Consider the following 25045-nt stretch of genomic DNA (forward strand, 5'->3'; position numbering starts at 1 on the left):
GTGTGAGTATGTATAATTCTTTATACTAAATGGCTTTCTTTTTTTTTCTTTTTAATAAGAGAGCGAACATCATTTCAATATAACAAGATAACAGACAGGCTGTTTTCACCAGAGTTTTGTTAAAGCCTTTTGTATCAAGGTAAGCATTCTCTTTCAAAAAGAAGCAAAAAAGAATAATAAACATACCGTAGCAGACTTAATTCAATCTTCATATACCACTCAATGAGTGATTCAAATGTCTATTTGCAATGAAAATGCACAAAAAAATAAATCAGGCCTACCCAACTACCAGACCCGGCACTGAATGATCCTGAATTCGCCGGTAGATTGGACCACACTACACGTTTTCAAGGTGTATGTCAGTACACGCTTCGAAGTATCAGCCGCAACACCGCTCTTGCCTAGTACGAGATGTGACAGTGATGATTCTCAGCGGGGTTGGAAAGTAGTGGATCTCATCTCAAATTTTGTTCTGGGGTATGATGCTGTGAAATGTGTACTGACGCACTCCTTGAAAATGGGTAGTGTGGTCCGATCTACCAGTAAATTCGGGATCATTTGGTGCCGAGTCTGGTAGTTGGGTAGGCCTGTAAATGCAGACTGATTCTAAAAAAGGTCAATTAATGAAGGCAGGATTGCAATTTGACAAGTGGGAATAGTGGAGGGAGAGAGAAATTTATACCCAAAAAACTTATACCCAAGAAAAAAGTAGAGAAGTTAGAGAGGGACAGAGAGAATTAAACAAACATGAGAGAGAGAGAGAGAGAGAGAGTGAGCAATGGAAATACCAGAAATATTTTTTAAAGTGCACAATCAACGTGTGTAGTCTACCTTATGATGGAAGAGCTGAGCTTGCATCAAGATAATCTACATCATAGCTGTGGACCCCTGGGGCAATCAATTCTTACAATTTTATTATTTTTGATAGCAATGGATGTTTGGTAAAACTGTCACACCATTTATCTAATTTTGGATGAAATTGTATTGTGCAATTCATCATAAATATATAATAGTCATCTACACAACAAAAATACATCGATATTCTTTAAGATTATTTATTAATAAGTCAACTAAAAACATCTATTAAAGGAGGACTTCCACAAATAAAGTATACATGTACAAAGACCTAGAATAATAGAGCATGTTCTGAGGGTAACTTTTTTAGTTGTTTAAAATACAATCAGAATATTGGACAAATAAAATCTACAAGTTTCTGGTGAAAAAAATTGTAATTCAATGAACAACTGCTATTCAGGAGCTTAGAGTAAAGCCCATGGAAATGCTTGTCTGCAATTATCTGATCAAGTTGTCTTGCTCCAAATAAAAAATAGCTAGTCATGTCATCCTGACAGCTAAACAAGATGTAAAAACAACATAATGCAGAGGTACATGATCAGCATACAGGACTCTCAAGGGGCTTTTGTTTTACCAAGGATCTTAGACACTGGATATATTTCAGTAACTTATGGGGTTCAATAACATCTTAAATTGATTTTCTTCAGCAATATCTTTTTATCATATTCCAACTTTCAAGTCCTGAAAAAGATAGATGTAAAGAAAGGCACCAAGCCTAAATTTGTTCATACAAAGTACCTAAAAAAATACAATCCTTAAGAGAGAGAGAGAGAGAGAGAGAGAGGGGGAGAGAGACTGTATCTATCCTTTTCATATACACCAACAGAATACGCAGACACACCCAAGTACATACAGTACCTCATCTTTTATGAATACATATATGTCATACTAATTCATTTATACATCTGTATTGAACAAACCTGTCACAGGTATATACATGGATTAAAAAATGCAATATATGCCATTACATTATACCAGCATTGTCATTTGTTGCTAACTGTCAAGGTTACAGAACTCAAAATTAACATTACAGAGCATTTTCCATTTATGGGTGTCTTTTGTCTTCATCACAGCCAATGTAGTGTATTATCTATGATTTCTTGTAAAAATAACAGAGCAAAATTAAAATAAAAATTTTAGACAATGCAATATGGTTCAGGGCACTGCTCACTTTGGTCATACCTACACCATACCTACACCATATTCAAGCAAAAACCAAGTTATTGCAATTCCAAAAACATCACCATGCTCATGCTATTTATTTCAATGTATAATATTTGACAAAAGAACTGCCTTATCTGATCTTAAGTCATGCACGGTCATAATATACATAGCTTTTTAAGTAAGATTTGATAAAAATATATTGTTTGCATGAATATTTTCATTTCTATCTAAGGTCAACAAGTTGTTAGTTTAGGTTCCATTTCTTGACCACAAGGTCAGTCTATATCGGTTCACCATAACAGCCTGTACATTTTTTTTTTCAAATTGTCCATTTCAATTCAGATTGCCAAACTGATAAAAGGCAGTATTTCATAAAGTGTATTGATGAATAAAACTAACATATAACTAAAGACTCCTTTAGAAATATTCTTGGTTGAATAGAAACATTATGTGTTTTTAGAACAGAGATAAAATCTTACCTCTATATTGAAATAATTTTTCCACCATATATTTTAATTGGATAAAAATTGTTTTGTAACAACTATTGTATCAGAATTTCTTATCACGCAAGTGTTCCTAACAAAAACCTGGTCATATCCATTTATAAAGTGCTCTCTGCAGGAAACATACAAGTTTTCCCTTTCATATGTCTTTACACTTTTTCTAATTTCCTTCCAAGTAAAACACACTTTAAGCACTTCTGCTCTTCACATTTTGCCAGAGAAGATCTATAAATTATTTCCTTGGGGAGACAAAACTAGGAAAGTTTGTAATCCCCAATAAAGCCGACAACTTGTGTTTCATCAAGCAGAACAGCCTGTGCTTATTCCACTCTATATCTTCCCAGCCGAGTTGTCCTTTATTACAAGATGCATAAAAATGGTGACAAGGCCACGGGGTAAACATATCACTGTCTCACTACAGCTGTATGGAGACCAAAGGGACAAAGGATGAATGGCAATCATCCAGTCTATACGAAGTTACCCACAAATTAAAAAGGAAGATTAAAGAAGATACAGTAGTTATATCTTGCAGTGCATTCTTTATTTATTGATACTGGCAGTTTACTTGAAAAGCATCATATTGATTTTACCATTTCATTGCAGGTTATATCATTTTCACACTGAGGGTGGTGTAGAAGGAGGATTTTTAACCAAGTCCAATAAGACTTTATTGCCACATATAGTTAACCAACTGCAAAGAGCAGCAGGTAGTAGTAGGCTTTACTACAATAATATTTGCTAACGCACTGCATTGACAGGCAGCCTTCACAGCTTGGCTGCAATTGGCTAGACTCAAACTGAATGCAAATAGCATCCCAGCCAGAAGTTCAGTGGGCAGTTAGCACTAAGCAGCAGGAGTACCTTAAGCCACGAGCACAGACGACTCACTCAATGGATTAATAGTGGTTGAATAATCAACAGTGCCTTAAAGCAGAAGAAAGGGGCTCAATTCAGTCAATCTATTAAAAGCGGTGGTCAGGTAATAGACCTGTCATTTGTTTAGACACCTCCGCAGGGATAACACCACACCTGTATGGGGGCCAGATGACATTACCTGACTGGCTGGACACTCACCTGTCTGGACACTGTGTGGACTAATGGACACAAAAATTAACAGATTAAAATGTGGGAAGAAAAAGTGCCGATCACTCATCATGTCCAAGGATTATTATACTGAGGCTGATGATCTTTCATAAGCACTTTCTTTGACAGCCAAGTTCAAGCAGGGAGCCAGGAGGGTACAGTAGTAGCTGTTTAAAAAAATGTGGTTGACAGTGAACAGGGACAGAGACATGGACGTCAGTAGTATTGGACTGACAGCAGCCAGGTTATGCTGCTATTTCACTTTGATGACACTAGTAACAGGACAGCCATGGGCAGGTAAGCAACTTAACTTTTATCGGTAGTAATCAGGTTGGTAAGATGTGAGCATTAGCCTTCTGCGTCAACTCCACAGTTTGGCTAATAAGTTTTATGGTTTGGCCATATTAAATTTACAACTGACTAGTATACTTATGCAGTAAATGGTGACATTTATAGATTGACGATCAGACTGCGCTACCTGTCTTTAAAAGCATATTAATTTTATCAGTTGCTACATCAAGAATTACACATTTAGAGACCCCATAATTATTTCATACCTGACAATACAAGACATGATCTTAAGAACTGACACATCTCTCTTATATCACTCGAATCTCTTCAAAGGAATTTCCTCTGATCTTTGATCCACGTCTTATATTGCTACCATTTTTCACACTTGAGAAAATACAATTTTACAGTGGGTTGGGATACATAATTGAAGAAAAGAAAGCATCTCAACTTAATCAATCCAATTTCTTTAGCCTAACATGTGAACCATTATACTTATCTCCATACTGGGTAAACTGAGAGCAAACATACACTTTCCACAAAGCTAAAATAGCTGACCAGATACACTTGAGAGAACTGTTTGCAATACACTGTCCATTAGTTTTGAATGCTGTCCTAAGAGATCTACCCCAGATAGCCATCTAAACAGGTGACCATTTAGAAACTTATCAGTTTCAATTTGCTCTGCTATTCAGTGCACCAGGCCTGAATTTCTGTATTGAACATTTAAAAGACAGGGCCATGAAGTGCCAGTTCATGTAATTCTACAGTATGTGCAACAGTTAGGTAGTAGTTGTACATTTATATATAGATTGGTATGGATATGCATCGATTTGAATTCACAGCTAAGTTATTTTAGCCTTACTATATCGTACCACACTTGTATGGGAAGGAAAATACTTTTGAATAATACCATCGATCAAAAATGAATTCTATAAATGCTTATTTGAATATTGCTTATTTGCTCACAACTACAAACCACAGTATAATAGGTCTAATGATAACACTACCCCACCAGGTTCCCATACACACATTTGTATGGGACTTAGCAAATTAACTGGGCCCATGTGCATGTTACAGAATTCTCCATTACATACTGAAGGAAGTAATACTTATAAAAGTTTTGAAGTGAATTACGTTTTGAGAGGAAATATGTTCTCATTATTAAAATCGAAAATCGAAAAAAAAATTCTTTAAGAAAGCTATTCTCACTGAGATTTCAAAACATGATGAAAGGCACTGTCAGGAGCCTGTGGCAGCTGTGAAGAAATGAATATGTTTGAACTATCAATTAGAGCAAGTTGGTACTTTAGTGCTAGATTGGTTGGCTGTCAATGGAAAAAAATTAAGAAAAAAAAAATTTAGAACTCAGAATAGGATAAGTGCTACATATTGATTTTCAAGCATTTAACTGCGGGGTGTTTCCTTGTATGCTGTGGCACAAGTTCTTGAATCAATTAGACTCACGTCCAATTATTACTAATTAGTCTAACCTGTTATTAGGTCTAATACGATAAATTGACACTGGTTTCAATACTTTAGTTCCAGTGTTTTTGTCCCAAATGTAGTACAACTTGGGTCTCTTGTGGGATTTTTTTTTTTTTTTTTTTTTTGTTATGTGCCTTACGGTAATAATGTATATAGTGACAAGTGTGTGCCTGTGGCTGCAAGGGTATCATCTACATCATAACACTGTCTATTCCTGGTAACATTGGATCAAAAAATAAAACAGGCATATTTTATTGTTTTTCATGAAATATGATCACATGCTACTTTCCCATTGAGTAGATGATCATCAAGCATGACTTCCAACCTGTTAGCCTCGTAAGTAACTATGGAAACAAAGATGCATGAAAGAAGTGTTTTTCACGCAAAACTAATAAAATCAATCTCTGAGGAACAAGGACAAAATAAAGGAAATAGATAAGAATTAGGGAAAATGGTGACATCCACAGCACCATGTCATTTCTAATATGAATTTATTAAAAAAACAAACTTTTTAAAACTGATTTTCTTGAAAAATAAACTTCTGATGTGCTTTCAATAAAACGACTGTATTAAACTGGTCTTTCCTCACAAGCACTTATATCATATCAGCCTTTTTCCCTCCCACCATTAGCACTTGTTAAAGAGAGCAGTATCAAGCTACTTCCATCTGCTTGTGAGCTCCTTACCTCACCGCCCACCACAATACATCAAACAGCCACAACTCTATTCAAGACAGGTAAACTGAAAGCCTTAATACCGCATTATGTAACAATATTAGGGTATTACATCTCTATTACTAGCTCCTCCATTGCCCTTTCATAATAAGCCCTCCAATCCTACAAATCAGTCCCTTGCTGTATTTGTAATTGAACTTGAGCTACTGAAAGTATTTGAACAATGACAACTTTGCAAGATTTACAATTTCTTCTCATTTTGATGAAATCTCTGCCAGTCTTTAAACCTTTATAACAATAAAAATGTGTTCTTGAAAACAAACTGAGATTTTATCTCTTGTGGATAAATCAATGAAGCATGAAACTAAAAGGGTAAATTTTGTATGACCTTTTTAGACTAGTGAAGTAACTTAAATTAATAGAGCCTGTTATTCTATGGGCAAATACTTTGCACTTTATATTAATGAAGTAAATTGCCTTGAATCAAATCAATCAAGCCCAAGCACTAAACATCTGATCCACAAGACACAGTGCAATCTAGTTTTACCAACTTCTTTTCTGTCAACTCCAGGGATTTTCAAGATTTTTACTTTATTTCAAAGAACAAATAGTATTACCTTAACATTTGTCTCCTAATCAATACTTAAGTTTCTTAGATAACTACCTGAACCATAACCATAACCATAACCATTTTCTGTGGAAATGAATTAAACAACTGACTAAATTTGCCAAATCCCAAAAATCCCTTAACAATGAGTGATTCAGCTGTAACCTACTGCCCACTGCTCTCTTAGGAAATAAAATGCAAAACCTTGACCTCTATCATTATTAAGGTGTTGATGCCACCCATACAATATTCCTACACATCCTTTATTAAATATAGATACTGAGGTGGTTATGTGGTGTGTGGGTGTGTATGTAATAAGAGACCTTGTGGGATGTGCGTAGTCGTCACTTATCATTTCAAAAACCTTTATTAACTAAACATTACCCCAACTTAAATCATTAAAAGAGGAATTATGGTAAAACTAAAGCTTTTTTGATAAAAATTACAAGTGTATGAAGATAAATGATGTGATCTCCACAAGTGACCACAGCCAAATATCATGCATAAAATACCTGGCATACATTACACAATATATTTAGCTCATACAGGTGATGAATTAAATGACCACTTTCTAGTGAGTAAGGAAGCAAAAAGAGTAACAGCATGTAGCATATTCCTTAGGTCATACCAAAACCAATCAATCATCAAACAAAGGTAGATAAATTCAGGAGAATTAGTCTGTCTCTTGGGTTGAGTCATTGCTTGGCAACATCTTCAATGAGACAATTAGAATTGCTGACAGTATTATATAATATATGCTCCTGGTATAGTTAGAAGAAACCCAAGCGGTCTGGCAACCACCAGTGATAAATATTGCATTACCTGGACAGATGGATATTTGCTATTGATTACCGTGATGACAAAGTCAAGTTGATTAGAACGACTTAGTCACCTGTGTGATGTCTCATCCTTTTCTTGTTGGAATAATAAGAGACTGAAACAAATATTGAGAGAGTTTTAACTTAAAAATTGATGGAGCAAAAAGTTGTCTTAAAAATATACATCTACTTTGCATCTACTTTGCCTTTGGAACTCATCAGAGTAATTGGTCAATGTGTTATAAAACATTGCAAATAATGTCAGACAAGTTGACATTTTCATAGCTCTCCCAAATTCTCATGGACTGTCTTTAAAATGTTTGGAAATTTTCTTTTTTTTTTTAATGAGTAGGGTAGTAAAGGCACTAAAATGTATTAATTTTTAAAATCCACGTTATCTTTGTTGAGTACTGAACATCTAAACAGAAATCTCAAGTCAGCTTGTTATTTGAGTTTTGTCACTTTTGTTAAGCTTCATCATTTCCAGCATTATTTAATTAGTGAACTGACAAATGCAATGTTCAAGTCATATGTACAATAGTTGAGCTTTTCCAAATGTCAGTTTAGTCAGTAAGCCAGTAAACACATCATCCACCACAGCACTAAACCATCAGTTCCTCCACAGTGCTTGGAGGTAAATGGTACTGGAGACAACAGGGGTGGGGCAGTCACTTGGAACCGTAGGCGAGGAAAGCATAATATGGAAGATTTCACAAGTAGTTAAACTGAAACTTTATACTTTTCTCCAGCAGCTGTGTTAGGTATATTTAGGAGGTTTTCTTGAAAATTTTCACCACATTTCTTACTAGTAATTATATCCCCCTCTCTTCCTGCAATCAAACAATTTGGATTATTTTTCGGACATCAACTTCACTTGTCATTATAATATAATAGTGATAAGGCTGAGGAAACCAAACTCTTCCACAGCCCACAAAACTAGAAGAGCAAAGGTGGACAAAGGTACTCATAAATCACCCCTCATGGTTGAATGCCTTTAAAAAACGTGCAGCTGATGGAGTAAACCACAACCACAAAAAAAGTGCAAAATTTCTTGTCATTTACAAAACTGGGAACATGATATATTGGAAAGAACATCTTGTGCATAGTCTAGGCCTTGGCTTGCCACTTCTGTCCATTCATGATGTTTTTTAGATTTTATGCCTCTGGTAGGACCCAGTAATCAGAGTAATTAAGTCTTTCTACAGGCTTAAAAAAGGAACATCAAATTTTTGTGATGCTACTTACTGTTGTTTTCTATGTATGAATGCAAAAATTCAGTTGCTGTGGTTTTTCAGGCTATTCCTATTTGAACATTTACATTTGCCAGAAGGGATGCCAACATATGACATCGGCATCTAACAGGGGCACAATGGAGCAGTAAATTATTTTCTAAATAATGCAAAATGAAAACTGTATAAGTGTGCCTGGGGATAAACAACACTGATGACACATTAGGAGATCTTGGGTGGTGAGAAATAAGACTTACCAAACAGAACAAATATAAATAACAAATTAAAAGCCTGCATTTCTACTGCAATTTACAAAGTAAAAAATCATAAGTGTCATTTGATCTAGCTCTCAGAGCCTTGTCTGAACATCCAATTTTACTAAGCATCAGACTCACTGACAATCGCATATAGCAACATGCCTGATGTCAATGTCAAAGGCAATATGATAATTGGAAGAATAGTGATAAAAAGATGTCTCAGATACCTGAGCTCCAATTGCCTGCATAATCTTGCTCTGACAAAGAAAGAAAATTGAGAAAATTGCAGGAAAAACCTGACATGTTATAAATTGCAGGTCTTTTCCCCTGGGTAATTTGGCTTTTCTGATCACAGAGACCATTCCATACATTTCGTTCAGGAGTTTGAGCACGTATTGTCTGTCTGCAGTTTTCCAAAAAGGGGTTAAAAGCTCCCAGTATCAATATCAGTGCTCCAGGCATTTTGCACTTTGCTCATAAGTCTCAAAAGCATGCTTCTCTCAACAGTTGGACAAATGTTTTACTGCATGTAACAAGAGCTGGTGAATATCTTAAAAGCAAGCAGTGTCAAACTGGATGCAATACATGTTATATAATGTTAAGATATGCAAGTCCTTACAGTTGCTTATTCTGTAAATCTAAGTGATTTTGAAGAAAAGTTAATGCCCATAAAGAATTGTTAACGCAGTCTACTGTCACTCATTTTTAAGAGTGAAACATATACCAAACAAAACCAAGTGATCAAATGTTGACTCAACTTCATGCAACATAGCAAAATCTAGAGAAAAAAGAAACTGAAGAATTTTCAAAAATTTTAAGGTATTTCACAAACCGGTTTTATGATATTTAACTACATGTGCTTAACACACATACATAGGCTTAAGAGAAGAAAAGAAATATATCACCAAATCTAAAACCCCATTATCCATTCATTTTAAAACAGTTTTCCAGTTGCAATGTTACCAACATAATCATCAAGAAAATTTTCAAATATTTTTAACACATCTAATATCTAATATCTAATAATTCTTATCTTAATAACATCTTTAGTCATAGGTTTCAAACCATCTATTTATACCACTTTCAATTCCATACTTATCACCATGCAAAAGAGTTACATAAAATGTTGATAGACTTAATAATATTGTGATGAGTTAATCAACTTTTACACAGCATGGGCTCAAAGAAAGTGGCTGTATTACTCCTCTCTTAATCAGAGTAAATAAGGCCTCCATGAATAACAATCGACACACCCCTGGTTAAGGTTTTAGAAGCTAATTAAATGGCGGGACTACTGTTGATTAATGGATATAACCCGCAAAGTAGCTCCCTCAAATAGACTTCTCTAGAAACATTACACAAGAAATATAAGACGGCTTTTACAAACTTGGAGGACCTCTGTCTGAAGGGCAAAATGCCTGGCAAATTATCCCATTCATCAGATTATGCTCTTGTTGGAAGTATGTTTGTCAATTATTTTTTGTTTGAAAATAGCTGAGTATGTGGTTAAGAGACTGAAGACAGCATGATCAGATTGCAATCAGACACTAAGGGGCCAGGTGTAATGTCCAGCGACCCTCTATCATTGCTCTATGCCTGTCCTCTAGAGCATTTTACTGCTATATAATTATCAAAGGAAATGGATTCAAAAACACTATTCCAGTCTACATTTCTGATCATTTTGAATCCCTTCGGCATCCTCATATCAATCAAAGCTGGGTTCAAAACCCATGTCATTTTTAAGTCAATATGGTGGTTTAATTAAACCCTGCTATGATTTTCATGGCCAATATACAGGAGCTGGATATTAAACCTTACCATTTTAGTTAGCAACTTCATGACATTGTCATCATCAATCAAAACTCCCCGCTTTCTTAATTACATTTGTTAGTTTGAATCAAACATACAAATCCTAGCTTTTGGTATTGGGCCATATGTATGGAATAATGCAATCAGAATTATTTTATTAGTGAAACATATCCTACCATCAGCCCCATCAGAACAACATTAAACCCCACATTGTCACTACCTTCTTGAATTTCTGTGTTTCATTTTATTGGTTGTTCATTTATTTCCAGATACAGTGATGTATGATTTCTAACAGATATATTGCAATGAAAGATTTTCAGCAAGTTCTACATCTATCATTATTATAAAAGCCACTGCAGTTGGTTTAAAAATTGGGCTTATCAAAATTAAATACATATTTAGTTCTTGGCCAAAATATAGTGATTTACTATTCAATATTTAATTTCATTTATGGCAAACAAATAATATGTAATAATTCAGACCACCCATCACTCACATCAGTTCATTTTCATGAAGAAAATGGAGTGGTACACTATGTCTCCATGGAACTATTATTGAGTTATCTTCATTTCGTGAAGAGTGGTAACAGATCTGGACTTACTTAAAGTGTTAAAGAGACCCATTAACCAGCACTTATATATAATAGATCACTTCAATAATAAAATTTGCTTTGATAGGTCCTGCTGGTATCAGTATACAGTTTCCCACATTATCGCAAACCTTTCAAATAAACCTGTTCATCTTATAGATCATGCATTGCATTATTCTCCAGTTTAAAGTCAGTTCCGAAGTACGTGAATGAAATGCACCTTTAGAAGCACTTAATGACACAAAGAAAAGTAATTCTACCATCATTTTGAAAGTTTGCACTGCCTTTCCACAAAGGAATTGTCAGGTATTGTTTTACTTGTAGCCCCTTTAGACCACCTGTGGTGAAAATACCTTTACTGAATGAAAGGCTTTTGAAGTAACATGACCACGTGGGTGGATGTGGTTAATTGAGAAGTGATGTTACTGAAGGAAGGGCACAGAGATTGTCCAAAATTATTTCAGCTAAGCTTAAAGGGATAATAACTCCTTGTTTCGGCCAAAAAATGAATTTTCCTGGAGTAAACAATTTTCCCATACTTACCAATGGTTAATGAATCCATATTTACATTCAAAGTTAGTCCCTGTCTTTTTTTCTAAAAAGTTTGGTTTTTTGTTAAAATCTCTTAAGAGATTATAACAGAGTATAGCCATCAATGGAGGTCACCTGGTCTAAAGACAAGCTCAGATATCAGAATAATAGCTTTAACTGCCATTTTTATGGTAAAACAGAATATATTATATTTCTATGAGTTATTCACAATGTTTTTATTGTGAAATATAGATCTCATACGAAGAGTTATTATCCTTTTAAAAAAAGGGGCTGGGGGGGGGGGGGGGGCAGCAATTTGTCTCCTTTAATTCCAGGAATTATCCTTGGATAAAGGTTTGTAACCTCAGATATTTTGCATAGTGTATACAGACATATGCAAAAGTACTTTGAGAAATACATTAATTTAATTTTTTTCTTGAAAAGCAATTAGATGAGAAAAAAGTCATTGGCATGTGATATAAATGAAATGAAATAAGCTCAGGTCTAAAATGTCAAACACAACCAAAAAATAAATCTTCCATTGCTGCACCTGGTAACTACAGGATAGCTGCATGTGCAGCTGCACTGATCATGGGTTGTGGCTAACTGTCACCCTATGACGAAGTGTAGATATACTTCCTAATTACTGAATACATCATGTAAGTGCCAAACATATCTCAAACAAGATGACATTGTAACTCAACACCTGAAAAGGGGGGTTACCAAAACAGTGGACCACCATGAGCAAGCATAATGCTGACCATCATCTTGCTCATGTCACTAGAGAAAGGCTTGTCCTATGTAATAGTATAAGCAGTCATTACATGGGTTCATGCTGTGTGACGTACAAGTCTGAGTTCTCTTCCCTGAAATCAGATATATAACAACAGAGAACTGCCCAAACAGTTATCAAGAGGTAAATAACTTGGTAATTAATTCAGCAATGTGAAATAGTAAAAGTAAGAACAGTCATCACAGCTTGACCATGTGCTGTCTGAAGCATAAGTTCTAAATTTCCCCTTTAAAATCAACTTTGTCTTTCCTTTGCTGATGTTGTGAGGAAACTCAGCTAATCAAAGACAAATTATTGCAATGACTGCTCAAGTTCTGTCCCACACAAAATGGGCCTAATAGAAAGAATGTCTGCCCAACACTATAAGTTACTACTTTATGCTGACTGAGGTACTAGCTTGAGTCTCCCGCCAGGACATCCTCAATCTTCTAATTAAAACAGTGAGTTTAAGACATGCTTAATGGATTAGGAAAACTGGGAGTTTTCCAATAGAGCACCACAGTTAACACCATCAATTATCTGGTTATTAATGAATGACTGAGTCTGTTTTTCCAAGGACAATATATCATGATGAATTTCTCAGGGGAACGGTGGTCCCAAATTTTCTCTAATATTTCAGAAATGAGTCTAATAATTTACACATTAGATCCGTGATTTATTTCTCCTTTACAGCACATTAAAAGTGATTTCTTTACACAGCATTATCATCCATGAATACAGTACATTTTGGAATATATACAATGTAAATCAACATAATTTGCTATGGTAATAAAAGTTGGCAAACATTAGACAGGATTACGACTGTTTGCTTTGACCACTGTTCATGAAGTAAAATGATAAGAAGCCAAATCTTTCAGGCCGAAGCACTTTTAATCCCAAAACATACTTAGGAAAATGAACAAACATTACTATTTAGTTACACAACACAGCAATCAAACAATTAATGTCCTAATGTACATTCACTATTATTTGAACCAATTACTCATAGTATTGCTAGTGTACTAGTATTGCTCGTATTGCCTGCCAAATGAAAAGAAAATATTTGAAGTCAATAAAAGCAGAGTATAGTAAAAATCTAATGACAGTGACATAATCACTTACCCAAGAAGGTGGTGGAAAATCATTACATTGATCACAATAACAACTGGCTTTAATGACCAAGTATGGGATTAGTGACACTATAACATATTCAATCTTCTACTCTTTGAGCACTTACAACTGTACCATACAGTAACAAAAGATGTAATGCAATATTATGTAAAGACACAAATAAGAACTTGGGGATATATACAGTAGCACATAAGGGAAACATGTCAATGATTTATCGCTCTTAGATTGGCAAAACAAGGCCCATATATATAAATGTATCTTCTATTTTTCACAGAGAATGATCACAATGTACTTAGCAGTTATGAACTCCATTTATACTCTCTCTCTCTCTCTCTCTCTCTCTCTCTCTCTCTCTCTCTCTCTCTCTCTCTCTCTCTATATATATATATATATATATATATATATATATATATATATCAATTACAATATCTAGGGCCATATTTTAGCAAGAACACACATTCTAGATATAAGACAAATAAGTCAAAGATGCCAGATATGTACAAAGACTGACCCATGAAGGTATGTTGATGAAATAGTCCACTTAATCAATTGTGAAGCTTATTGTCATAGCTGCAAACTGTAGCTTTTGGCTAAATATCAGCAGCAGATGATACAATCTGTTACATTCTTCCTAATCAGTTCATCTTTGTAAAGTGACATTTTGAGATCATTCTTGATTGGCAGGCCATATACACAATCTCTAAATAATAAATGTCATATTTCTATGAAAACCACTTTCCAAATGGCCCCCATCAAATTTTAATCTACCATCACCATCAAAGATAATTATTGCAAGAAAATGCATCTAATGCATGTACCATCCGGCATTGATGGGTGCAAGCTGGACTTAATAACCCGTCACTTTTCATACACCTCCCTAAAGGGGGTGGTCACGGCCATCTTTTGTTGCCTTTCCATTATACATTCACATTGTGACCAGCAGGTTATATATTGACAGTCAATGTTTTGCATAAATATTTCCATTTTGAATCCCTCTAAGTCATTAGGCACCCCATACCTTTGGATTGACACTTTACTTTCTAAATACACAGGTACAACAATAAGACATTGCACAAAGTAGCTGCAATAAAGAAGTCATTACGCTATAAAAAGAGCCTTTTATTTGTGGTTTGAAATAGTTTACCTCCTCATTTCCCTAGATATCATGAAGTAGAATACTGATAGAAAAAACAGATATGTATATAAGAAATATGCCTAGCCTAGAAGATTAGATTTTTTTTTTATGTACTGGCAATATTCATTGTGTTCCCAGACCTAGTGCTCAGGTGCCTAAATCATGTGTCCTAAAATTGCACACATTCTTTATCACAAAGAAAATGTTAAATAAAATACAAGCAAAAACAGCCAAGTGAAAAGTTTTTCTTCACAACTTCACTCATGTAAGACAAATCAGATATTCCTTCCACACTTCCCATGCTTATTCACTCAGGAGAAAGATCAATATTATTGCAATCACCTATGAACCAACCCCTTCTAATTACAGTTCCTGATCTCCTTAAGATCAATAACCAATTTTAATATTTCATTTTCAATTTCCCTTTCCTCCATTATATCTAGATATTCTATTTTCACTCAGCTTTTCAATTTGTCCTGAGTAAGTAGTATACCATGCTATGTTCCCCAAATATAGCAGTTTCTATTACTGTATTATTCCTATAAATTTGTAGTATAAATACACCTGCAATATAGAGGTCTTTTATACCAAGCACATTCTTTTTTAATGACAGCATTTTTAGCATGTTTCATTGGACACATAAGCTTGGGAAGTCTTTTCCTCCTTTAACCCAATACAGGGAATTTGCAGACACTTAAATATATCCCTGGGGGCACGATTTAATTAGCTGACGCGTGCACACACTGGACACTGAATAAGAATTTGTACAAACTGAGTGACATGCACCTAAAGGACTGATGATTTTGCTACTTGACTGTTGGGTTTTCAAATATATTCCTGCACTATTAGTTTAGCATCTTCTTTGTTTTTCTTCCATATAATATCTCAGTCGATCTGTGAAGATAAGTATTTGAGTATGCGCTGTGGTAAATTATCAAAATGTGAAATAATATTTTTTTCTTTGAGATTCAGCTTCTTATTCCCATTTCCTTGTTGAATTTACACCTTCCACTAACAACACATGGAATGATGAAATTTGTAAAAATGCACAAGGCCTACTAAAATAAGAAATTCTTTACTGCATGGTATGTTTCTTTTCTTTATGAAACAAAATTTGAATGCAGTTTTCAAATGCAATTCATCAAGAATATCATTTCATCTTTGAGAGCCATCCTCTACTTCTCCATTTTCAAAGTCAATCAATCAGTCACTGACTTCATGACATATCATGATCACATTACTGAATGTGACAGCACTCCCTGTAATGCACACTTCAAATCCTTAACCTATGATTTATCTATGAATAGAGTTATTCTATAACAACAATAACGCGAACAAAGTGTTTTACTTAAATTACTTATTGAATCAGACAGTAAATGGGAGATGTGGTCCAATGTGTTACAATAATTATGCAGTCAGTTTATATCTACTCACATATTCTTCAATTCAGTGATATTATCAAAATGCCAAAATTTTTATAAAAAATACTTAAAATTGTTTGCAATTCCTTTTGAATTAAAATGTCAATTTTAATGATTCATATGAACTACAGTTGCCTGGAGAAGAGCACAAGAATTCCACGTGGATAATTGTAAAACAACAATGTCTGTATTTCAAATTTTTTTCCTTATTCCTTTTTCAGTAGATGGAAGAAAGGTTCCATATAAAGGAGAAGGAGGCCATGGAATAGAATTTCTAGTCACTACAAACAATGTAACTGCCGAAGTTGATGAAGATGTTGAACTAATATGCGCATTAAGAAACCTTGGGCCTAAAGTGGTAGGTAAAAATCATTGCTTGGTAGTTTCCTAGAAAATGCCTTGTAATCTCTTTCTGTAGAATCAATATTTCTGCAATGGCCATTTCCAGCCCTCAGTCTTTTAAATTGAATCTATCCAGGCAGATGTACTGAGTGTCCTTCCTCTCCATTTTTCTTGCTTTGTGCCACAGAAGTATGTATACTGCTACCAAGTCTTTACTAAGATTTCCTTTCCTATAAGGTGTGGTGCAACATTCATTTTGTGTTGCTTGCATAAGGCCCTTTCCTACAAACTTACATCCACACATGCCTCATTCTCTTCATCAATTAAGTCATGAATGACATTATGTGATTGAGAAAATGCACACACTTAAGACGACAATCAGTGTGTTGCTAAATGTGGCTCTTAAAGTTTGAACCACACAAGCCCCAAGCCAAAAAGCTGCATGTCAGAAATGCATTCTTTGCAAGAAAACCACCATTACAGGAGAGTTGATTCAAGTAATTTAACGACAGTGGCCATGTTTAGATAACAATACCAAACACTAGAGGCGAATTTGACAATATTTTAGAACATGTTTGCATAGCTCCAGTGCACATACAAATTTCCACAATACAAGACAAACACTCCTAATAGACATAAGTAAAACTTACTTGACTGCTCACTAAGTAAAAAGTAAACGTACTCACACCCAAAATCTAAAACTTACATGTTATAATCTTCTCTTACTTCTAGTATTGTACATTGAAAAGAAATTTTTGACCACTTCATACATAATCATAATGCAATTACATGGTGACAAATCCTATTTTCTCTTGTTGGGATTTATTCACAAGTGGAATTTTATTTAGTCTGTCCCCTTTAATGTGCCCTGCCTGGGTATATACTGACATCAAGCTTACAAAGCAAAAAAAAAAAACAAAACATTCCTACATACAAAATTTAAGTTATGGCACTGCATTTCCGATGTATTTAATTTGCTGGCTGGTTTTGTTCAAGAAGAAACATTTATTAACTAATCAAAAGTTAAAAGTCTATCTTGATATATTTACACCAGGACGCTAAGGAAAAAAAGGATCTATATAGAAAGAATGAAACATATGTACTAATAGGAAAAACAGTATTTTATACCTTTTGTTGCCTTGATATGAGAAAAAACACCAAGCAGTCTAAAAAAACCAACTAAAAAAAAATTCTATCAAACATATACCAACTTGGAGTTGAAGACACTTAAAAAAAAACCACAAAAAGAAGAAGACTCTTCAAAACTTCGCTTACTAAAAATAGCAAACAAATACAAGGGCAATATTCATAAAGCCAGATTTTACCACCCAAATATTTACAATAGCTTCACTATTTACAGATACAGGTTAATATGAGGGCTGGTCCTCTTTGAAGTGAGAAACCAAAAGAAATGTATTCATGAGGACCATAAAGCAGCTAGAGTTCCAGATCAATGAAAGAATGTCCTATAGGTATAGAATTAACAATAAATGTTCAGGGCCAGTGCATGTGAAAATGTAACATCAACCCACCATTAATCCCATGTGATCCCACCTTACCACAGGGGTTTTCACTTACTAATTCAGGGCCCTAATATAACCCCAGGTGACTGCAAGTTGAGCTTGGCCCTATCAGTCACGACAGGTGTGCCAGAGCCAGCCAGTCAGTAAAATATAAGGAACTTAAGAGCTTAGGAAAATTACTCCAGCCACTTTTGTTCCATGGTGATGATGCTGTGAAGCATGTTACTTTTAAGGTCTTTTTCTTCCTACATTGCATCATCCACAGAATCGTTCAAATTGAACTGCAGTTGCATCGCCAATCCAAATAACTAGCATGGGGAAAAAGTATTTAAGTTCAAATTATAATCTGCACTGATGCTTTACCTCCTTAAACCTAATGTTAAAGTACATTTTAATTTTTCTAAATTTTGATAAACACTTTTCATTTTTCAGACCCTTTATAATACTTTATTCTAAAACCCTTTTTTAAACAATTTTTTTTGCTCTTAAAAATTTGAAGCAATATATTTATGCAAAATTTACTGGCAAATTAAGATAAAAATCAACACATGCATGTGGAAAAATAACGCTGCCAAATAAAAAGAAGATCCCAGAAGTGATATTGCAATAACAGCTTGGAATCACAATATGATAAACACCAGATACTTGTATAAAACAGTTAACTCCAGATGTATGGTAGAAGACTTTCATATAAAAAGTACTTTCCTGCTGTAAACAGTATTTTTCTATGAATTACCAAGCTTTATTCATCCTTTTCCTGATACTGGGGTGCTTCAGGGGGTGAAACATTAGATTATTTTTGTCTACATTAATTCATGGCATTTGTCTGTTAATTGACCTAAAAGTATTACTAATCCTTTGATAAGTTCAACATGAAGTGCTTTATGTACTTAATGTGTGTTTAAAATATTAAATTTTGTCTCTTAACATTAAGTTCAGCCTGTTTTCCCAAATATCTCTCTTGAAGCTTCTACAGATATCTGCAAAAAAGGCTTTCATTAATCACAAAAACACTTATTGTTGTAAATTGCCATAATTTTGTTATATGTCATGTTTGATATATGACCTGACAGGAAATCTAGGGTTTAAATTGCCTACTACATACATCACGTAGCTTTACACTTCCTGAATCCAACCTTCATTTACCTGGTATGAATGTAATACAAGTAAAATAAGAAATGTCACAGCCATGCAGTCATAGAAATATGAAAGTAATAAATATAACACTCCAGAAGTATTTATGGGATTTTGTTTAATATTCCTAGAAACAGTAACTCTTAGGCTGTAAAGTTTAGAGGAGTTTGTCTTCTTATATATCAGAAATCAAGCCCACTTCCATTAGTGTCTTTGTGTCTGTTTTATGGAACAAGTGATCCATTTTCATTGGTACACTTTCTCTTTTAAAACTAGAGTAACTGCACATTAAACTTCCATTTCTCTTTCTTCGGAATTGCCAATCAAATTGCCATTTTTCACTTTTCACTGCCATGCTCTCCATTTTTGTCTCCGACTTGTTCCAGTTGCCAACAGCAACATATCTGCATATTAAAAGAAATTAACAGACTGTTGTCTTGAAGGAGAAACAGAAATCAATAAATGGTATTCTTGTAAGTGGGTCTGATAGTATGTAAAGCACCTTACACACTTACATAGGAAAGTTGTCAGGGAGGTCAAGTAATTTTTAAGGAATAAAAACTACCAAAAAATCTTCAAAAAGCAACTTTAAATTAAACTGGTAAGAGGTAATAAATTTTGCTTACAAAAACACCCCAGAAACAGTTCATTACAATTAAATATTGCAACAAGGGAATCTCAATCTCAAATATTACACACAGATATAACAAATGATCAATCAATGCTGCCTTTCAAAACATGAAAAAATCCTCCAAGACAAATTGTGAATCATTCATAAAAGTACATTAATTTCATAAATGGATATGCTACTTCATACAGCAAAGATTTTTTCACATAAATTCAACTCTTCCATAAAGTACTACTAAAGAGAAATAGCCTGATGCAAAAAGACTGCACAGATCTCATTGATGTCTGTGACTTTACCCCAGGATGCATGACTTGTGTACCTTAATTAGAGCCCTGTAATTGTCCAAATGGCAACAATCAAAAGGAGAAAGCACTCTTTGCTTGCAGGCCAAGAAAAAAAGACTTAAAGTAATATAACAGTGTCTTCATGTCTAGTGACATTGCATTAATGGCTTAGACTGACATATCAGCTTGATAAAAGATAAGGATGGAAAATTCTTATTTTTTTCTCAAAACACCTACACACTTGACTAAAAACTTATGTACCCTCTTACTGCAATATTTACTTGTTCCAGAACTGCTTTTCTGTAAAAATGACAAATTCTACATTCCAATTTTGAAAAATTTCCAGACAGCCTATAATGATGTGGGTTGATTTCCCTATGATTAAGTACCACCCAGAGGAGACCTTGAACACACAACCATCTGAGAACTTCAAAACAATCTTTCAACTGATATCAAAACACAAATTAGGAATCACAAGGAATCTCCCACAGGACTGTTATCTCTCATCCTTCCTCACGAAAATACGCCCTCAATCAAATATTTGTATTTGAGCATCCTGCACGTCTTTAGATCACTTCCCTTTTGTGCAATCTATATCTGTGGAACTAGCGTAAAGGTGCATCCACCATGAATATTGATGCAGAGATATGGCAAGACTTCATACAATTGATAAAACCTGTGTATTTACTCTTAAAATTCAAAGTACACCTTAGAGAATATTTACATTTGTGAAAAAATCAGTGAAAGGAATATCAGGAGATACTGGAGCACATGTATGTTGCATGATTAAAATAGTGAAAATTAAATTGTTGGCTGTCTGCCAAAGGATTCATTTACCTGGCTTGGGAGAGGCAACTATCCCCCCCTAAAGATTTTAACTTTGATCACTGAACAGAAGGTGTAAAATTGGACACCTTCAAGCTCAGCAAAACAGAAAACAAGAATTTAACCAGAAACACTTATGTGGGTCTCTTGACAGGTCCAAAACAAGAGTTTTTTTAGAAAGTTATGCAAAATTTGTTAGGGTACAATGTAGTAATTTTCTTGTTTAATGGTTGATAAAAATGAACCAAAAATACCAGCCAATGCCTGTTGTGAGAACAAGACAAAGCCATGAGCAACAACAATCCATTCTCATCAGAAGTCGATAGGTGATCAAGCAGTGTTGTCAAATTTCCGGTCTATCCTTTTTTTCTCAACTTAATTAACAGTCAAAGTCAACACTTTTCCTTTCTACAAAGCATTGAAAATGGTGACTGATAGAATTGGGCATCAAATTTTACCCCCAGGGACGTCCTTATATTGCCATTCACTTCTCCCCATTTGTTCAATGAGGCTTAGAATTTTCTTTGGTGAACAATACCACAACCAAATGGCAATATGAAATAATTTGATGAGCTTCTTTAAGTAGCTTAGCTTATCACAAACCATGGGGAGAAAATTAGTATGCTAGACAGCAGACAAAAAAATTAAGATCATAATGATGCATACTTTGAGGATTACACCAAACAACCACTACACTAAGGTGTAATTTAAAGAGGGCAGGTGAGGACAAAACTACAGATGACCAGATTAGGACTAAAATGTTTGTCTCGTTTTATAACCTATATGTATATGTTATGTATATGTTATTGTACATCATATACTAAAATAATCCAACTGGAAAAAAACACCAACTGCAATAATGAGGTGTACATTGCTTATGTTCCATTGTATTGTGATTACTTATGCCTCACCTCTCATGATTCAAAAAGATGCCTAAAAAAACTAGTAAATAAGTCAAAAGACAACTCTATTAAACATGTCATGCAGTGACAACATACACATTCTTAGATTTGTTCTCCCTTCAAAACATCCATAGGCTATGTGGTGACTCTATGTGGACTATGAATTAAGTTACAATCTGTCAACAGAAGACACAAGAGACATTTTGTCCTTAAAAATGACAAATCGACTTTAACTGTCTCAAAATCTGTCTAAAAACTGGGGGCAAATATTAAACCAGCCGCTGTACACTTTGTAGTCTATTGTAATAAACTGGGGACAAAAAATTTGGAAAATACTTTTAAACAGTACCCCCCCCCCCCCAAAAAAAAAAAGGAGGGGTAGGAAAGGAAAGGAAAAGAAAAAGAATGAAAGACAAAATGTCAAGGGAATTTGAATGACTTTACAAATATTCTGTATGCAACTATTCCAGATAGAAAAAAACTTTTCCTGCAGGTTATTTGCAAAAGACAACCAACAATCACAAAAGATCAGAATTTAATTTGTTATCTCAACTGATGCTTCATATGGTAGACTGAAAGCAATCATTCATTACTTGAAGCTGCTTTCAACAAGGGAAATAGCAAGAAATATGATAGTCAACCTTGTCACAATAAAAGTATTGCAAGGGAAAATTCTCTTCATGTAATAGAATCTTAGGGCTCATTCTGTCAGGGGCTGTGGATGATCTTTTGATCTACCCCCACTAAACATGCACCAAAGGAGTAACACTTTCAATCCTTTTTCAATGAATATCATTCAGGTTGTGAGGTGTACAGGGAAATCAAAAATTTATTCATCCAGAAAGAGCTGATCTTCTGCATAGTGCATCCACAATAAAAAGGTATAGGCAGAATTCAATTTTATGATACTGACAACTAGGTCTCAAAATTCAAAATGGTTTTCATTCAAATGTCAATTTTGTATGACTGATGTAACTATTGCATGCTAAGGCTGAAACTGTTAAAATAGACCTGCATTTGCAAAAAGCAGGCGCAATGTACCTAGGAACAACGGCAAAATTTGAATGGGTTGTGTCTAAACTTAAAAACAAAAATATTTCATTTACCTTGTATTTACCTAGGAACATAAGCAATTGGCAAGTAAAGACAGCTTGAAGAAGTAAATGTGTTCTGTATTTGTATACAGGGGGGTATATAAACTCCTAAATAATGGACTCTCGTATACGTACTTCAATAACAAAAACATCGGGCAACATGACTATATCCTCTTCAAAAAAAAATGAATGAAAGACTGAATGGGCCTTTCTTTTCACTTAAACCCCTTTCATTGTGAATTGGTATTCCTTTTCACAACTTGACACCCTGTCTTCTATTGGTTGGGACCAAAAAATCATAAAACAATAAATGGAAAACCCTTTTGAACCCATCACCTTTTACCTGATCTGATATATCAAATTTTTGCAAACAAAAATACAATAGTCATCTGTGTCCATTTCCTAGTTTTGCTCCACAAATTGAAAATAAGTTATACTTTACCTCCAAAAGTAACTGTACTTTTGAGTAAAACTTTAATTTTCTTTAAATTATTCAATTTTTGTAGGACCCCTTAACTTGTGAAATATTGTGAACAATGTCAGAGAAGGGTTAAAAATACTGTGTGCAAGATTTTCTTTAAAAGATAGACCTTTCCGTGTTGTTTGTACATATCTAAGAGCCCTAGTCACTGAATTTTAAATCCTTTACCACCACAGCAACAGCAAACTCAGAATTTTCATGACAATTCTTTTTATCGACAAGAAGGGCCCTCAGGACCTCGCACTTGTCCTAGCTACCACTGTGAAAAGTCAGAAGATCAAAGGAAAGTATACAAATAGCACCTGTGCTTTTATCACACTGTTGCCATTATAACAAAATACTTCACCTATGCTAATCTTTACATTCAGTTACAGTTAGGTGATCAGTGTGACAAAATAAGAAACACTACGAAGGACGTGTGTTTGCAACCATTATGTACCCAATCTCAAACCCAATCTTTTCAATCTGTTAAATAATTCTATAAGCTCACTTCAATAGATGTAACTCATCCTTGGCCCATCTACAAAGTTCATTTTCCAAACAAAATGTTCATTACTGAACATGTAAGTGAGACCAAAATCCCTCATGAATCATTCAAAAGATAGTAAATACTGTTCAAATGAAAATCAAAATTGAATTGAGTAGGACTTTAATATACTCTTTTCATTTCCTCTGAAAGCTTCCTTTAAATGAATTTTTTTAGCCCAAACCTCCCTTTTCAACCGTCTCCATTTATAGTCACTACTTTTTAGGCTGCTTTATATTGGAAAACTGCCTAGACAGTATCACAAAACTGTACCATAGATACATCCTACTGAAAAATGTATTCTTGTTGTCTGATAATTTGTTATAGGATAATCCCTAGTTTTAAATAACCTTATTATGAACATGGCTTTCACACCACAGCCTTTCTATTATAAAACAAAACAATTTGATGGAGCATCGATGCCCTAACCATTAATGCTGTATCAATTTCATCTTTATTTAAATTTGTACTTGATATCGTCACTAATATTTAACTGGGAAGAGGCATTGGTGAAATTATCATCACTTCTCTAGAAAAAAACTACTAAGTAAGTGCATAATCTTCTGCAAATAATTAGCAGATACATGTACGATGAATCCTGCAGATATGTTGTCATTGTTTCAACCCAGCAAGATATACCCCACTGTCTAAACAAGAAGGTGTGTACAAATAGCTATAGTTTACTGAAGAAACACCAGTTGGCAGTCATAGAAAAAATACATCATGCTAAGTATGGGATAGCTGATAGGTATATAACTTGAATTTAATTGATTTCTGAGTGACCACCAACAGGAACCAGGTGGGGCACGTTTTTCTTCCATGCTTCTTTACCAAGTATTATATCCATCAAAAACAACAATGTTGCATCATGGAGGAGTGATGCCTGCTTGAAACTATTTTCTAGAATATTTCTTTGCTCCTGAAACTATTATTGTCAGTTAATAGTTGTTTG

At 34.5% G+C, this 25045-nt stretch overlaps 1 protein-coding gene across 11 annotated transcripts in view; it reads left to right on the top strand.

Annotated features, from left to right (window-relative positions):
• The window catches only part of LOC106172252 (neural cell adhesion molecule 2), a 56203-nt gene that overhangs the window by 14771 nt on the left and 16387 nt on the right, over positions 1-25045 (top strand). For 9 of the 11 annotated variants that reach the window (XM_013552951.2, XM_013552900.2, XM_087001828.1 and 6 more), the window contains 2 exons: positions 3126-3902; positions 16576-16712. In XM_013552951.2, coding sequence (XP_013408405.1) covers positions 3785-3902; positions 16576-16712 — 255 coding nt within the window. In that variant the 5' untranslated portion in view covers positions 3126-3784. Of the gene's footprint in view, positions 1-59; positions 140-2899; positions 2918-3125; positions 3903-16575; positions 16713-25045 lie in introns of those variants that run through there. The other 2 variants (XM_013552887.2, XM_013552912.2) reach the window with 2 other exon arrangements.

Source organism: Lingula anatina, chromosome 1 (genome assembly GCF_051362555.1).
Source record: "Lingula anatina isolate TDL-2025a chromosome 1, LinAna3.0, whole genome shotgun sequence".
In the NCBI taxonomy this organism is placed as follows: domain Eukaryota; kingdom Metazoa; phylum Brachiopoda; class Lingulata; order Lingulida; family Lingulidae; genus Lingula; species Lingula anatina.